A 2,086-nucleotide genomic window follows, 5' to 3' on the forward strand; every position below is an offset into this window, starting at 1 on the left:
AAACAGGCGACTTTGACAGCTTTCAGAGCCCAGGAGAGAAGGCTGAAGGCAGAAAGGAGCTATGCACATGCCCCCTGGGTATTTTCACATAATCTTCAGGATGAGGAAGATTAAACAGTCCCTACTGCATAAACTGTGTCCTTTCAGATGTGACTGAAACAGGTGCCTCTGCAGAGATATAAAGCCCTTCTAGGAAAGGCAGGAGACATGGTTTTAAATTCTTCTTTCCAGGTGACAAATCAATAGCAATCACATAAATAGTGTACGAAACTAAAACCACTCAACTCTCACTTCTTTTTTTTTTTTTTTTAAGATCACATCAGATCACTCTCCAAGTGCAAATCTGGTTATAAAAAGTAATAAGTATATGGGAAAAAGCCCCGTCTCTGTCCCCCACCTTCCACCACGGGTCTGATTTGATTCCCTCTCCCTGGAAGTTTACCCTTCCACCTACACTTTAAGATAATCGTTTTTCAGCCGACCTAGCCGGGTCCCGTGGCTCCTGATGGTGAGGGCCAGCAGCTCGTATTTGTCCCTGAGCCCCGCAGAGATGTCGAGCGTTTCCTTCAGCAGGGACCTGGTGTGGACCAGCATCCCCAAGAAGTCCTCGTTGAGCCTGCTCTCTTGCCGGCTGTCCTGTTCCTGGCCCTGCTTGAACTTGCTTTCCAGCTCAGTGAGAGACTTGTCCGAGTTGGAGTAGGCATCCCCGATCTGGTGGGACTCCCGCCGCAGATACTTGCCGTAGCTCTCCTCCCCGTCCAGGTCGTAGGAGATGCTCTTACTGATGCCCTCCAGCACGCGCCCCGCGTCCTCCACCTGGCGGCCCAGCACGGTGAATTCCTCCCGCAGGGTGAGGCTCAGCAGACTGCTGGCTGGGCTCCCCTCCCCCTGAGAGCAGCGCCGGTGGTCACTCACCCTGAAGAGCAGCTGGCACTTCTCGGGGTCATCGTTCTCCTCGTAGTCCCCGTCGGGCACGAAGTAGTGGTGCAGGGTCCCATTGGACATCTCTGGATAGAGAGGGCCATCGAAATAGCCCTGACACAGGTGGCACAGAAAACCCATCCAGAGGAACTTCATGAACACCATCCTGGATATTCAGGATGACCGGGGACCCCTGGAGAAGACTTTTCGCCCAGGCGCGAGGAAGGGGGTCCCCTAGGGAGTCAGCGCCTCCCTGAGACGGCGTCAGCCTCAGTCCCAGTAGCCTCTCTGCACCCTGGCAACCCCTCCCCAACTGGCTTCATGTGGCTGCGGCACCAGAGCCTGGGTAGCAGACGCTGCAGCCCGCAGCCCAGGATGCACCCTCGCTCTGAGCTCCTGCGCTCGCTCGGGTGGATGGAACTCAGCCGGCTCCTTCCCGGCGGGATCCCGGCACGGGTGGGGAACCCCTGCTCCAGCTCTCTGGCTGGACGCTGGCTGGCTCCGTTGTCCCACTCTGGCTCTCGGAGTTCCCCCTCTCTCCTTGGGAAATGGAGCCTGTAGCTGGAGAGAAAGGTTCTTGCCCTCTGATACTATTTCAACTCCTGGACTGGGTGGGAATGCGGAGCTTTTCCTTTGGCTAATGATATCCTGAGGATCTCTTTGCTCTCAAATTACAGCTGATTTCGTCACTTGGAAGCCAGGGAACAAGTTTGGAAAGAAACCTCTCACCAGGTCTGTGCTATTAAAGGTACAGGGTCTCTTTTTGAGGATTGGTAAGGAGACCCGCAAAATAGAATTTAGCTTGAAGGAGAAAATGGGAAGAGGATCCATAACAGAAAGACTGTTTTGCTATTAATGAATCTGGAGGAAGGGTAATTACCCTGGAGAAATGCCATTTCACAATTTAAAATTGTTTCCAAACAATAAAATAAATGTCAGTTAGATTGCATTCTGTGGGTATGTCTATTCTTAGCATTAAAAAGTTTATGGCTTTAAAGGAAATTTTGAAGTGTATGAAATTGCAGTTTTGTTTGGAAATGGTTAGTTAATTAAAGTTACAGTAAGAATACTTTGGTAGAAATAGGAATATAGAAAACTGATTAACGCATGGTTGCTAGTATGTATAGGAAAAAAAGCTGATAAATGGAATTTTGCCAGTTTAATA

At 50.6% G+C, this 2,086-nt stretch overlaps 1 protein-coding gene across 1 annotated transcript; it reads right to left on the reverse strand.

Moving 5' to 3' along the window:
• Positions 1-287: 287 nt before the first annotated feature.
• FIBIN (fin bud initiation factor homolog) lies at positions 288-1,574 on the reverse strand. Its single transcript, XM_059070754.2, has one exon. It carries the CDS (start codon positions 1,084-1,086, stop codon positions 451-453), a length of 636 nt encoding a protein of 211 aa, XP_058926737.1. The 5' UTR covers positions 1,087-1,574; the 3' UTR covers positions 288-450.
• Positions 1,575-2,086: the final 512 nt, after the last annotated feature.

Source organism: Kogia breviceps, chromosome 7, assembly GCF_026419965.1.
Source record: "Kogia breviceps isolate mKogBre1 chromosome 7, mKogBre1 haplotype 1, whole genome shotgun sequence".
Classification (NCBI taxonomy): Eukaryota; Metazoa; Chordata; class Mammalia; order Artiodactyla; family Physeteridae; genus Kogia; species Kogia breviceps.

Bases quoted from the DNA above. Each gene is read 5' to 3' on its own strand.
- FIBIN (XM_059070754.2), bottom strand. From the start codon at position 1,086: ATGGTGTTCATGAAGTTCCTCTGGATGGGTTTTCTGTGCCACCTGTGT.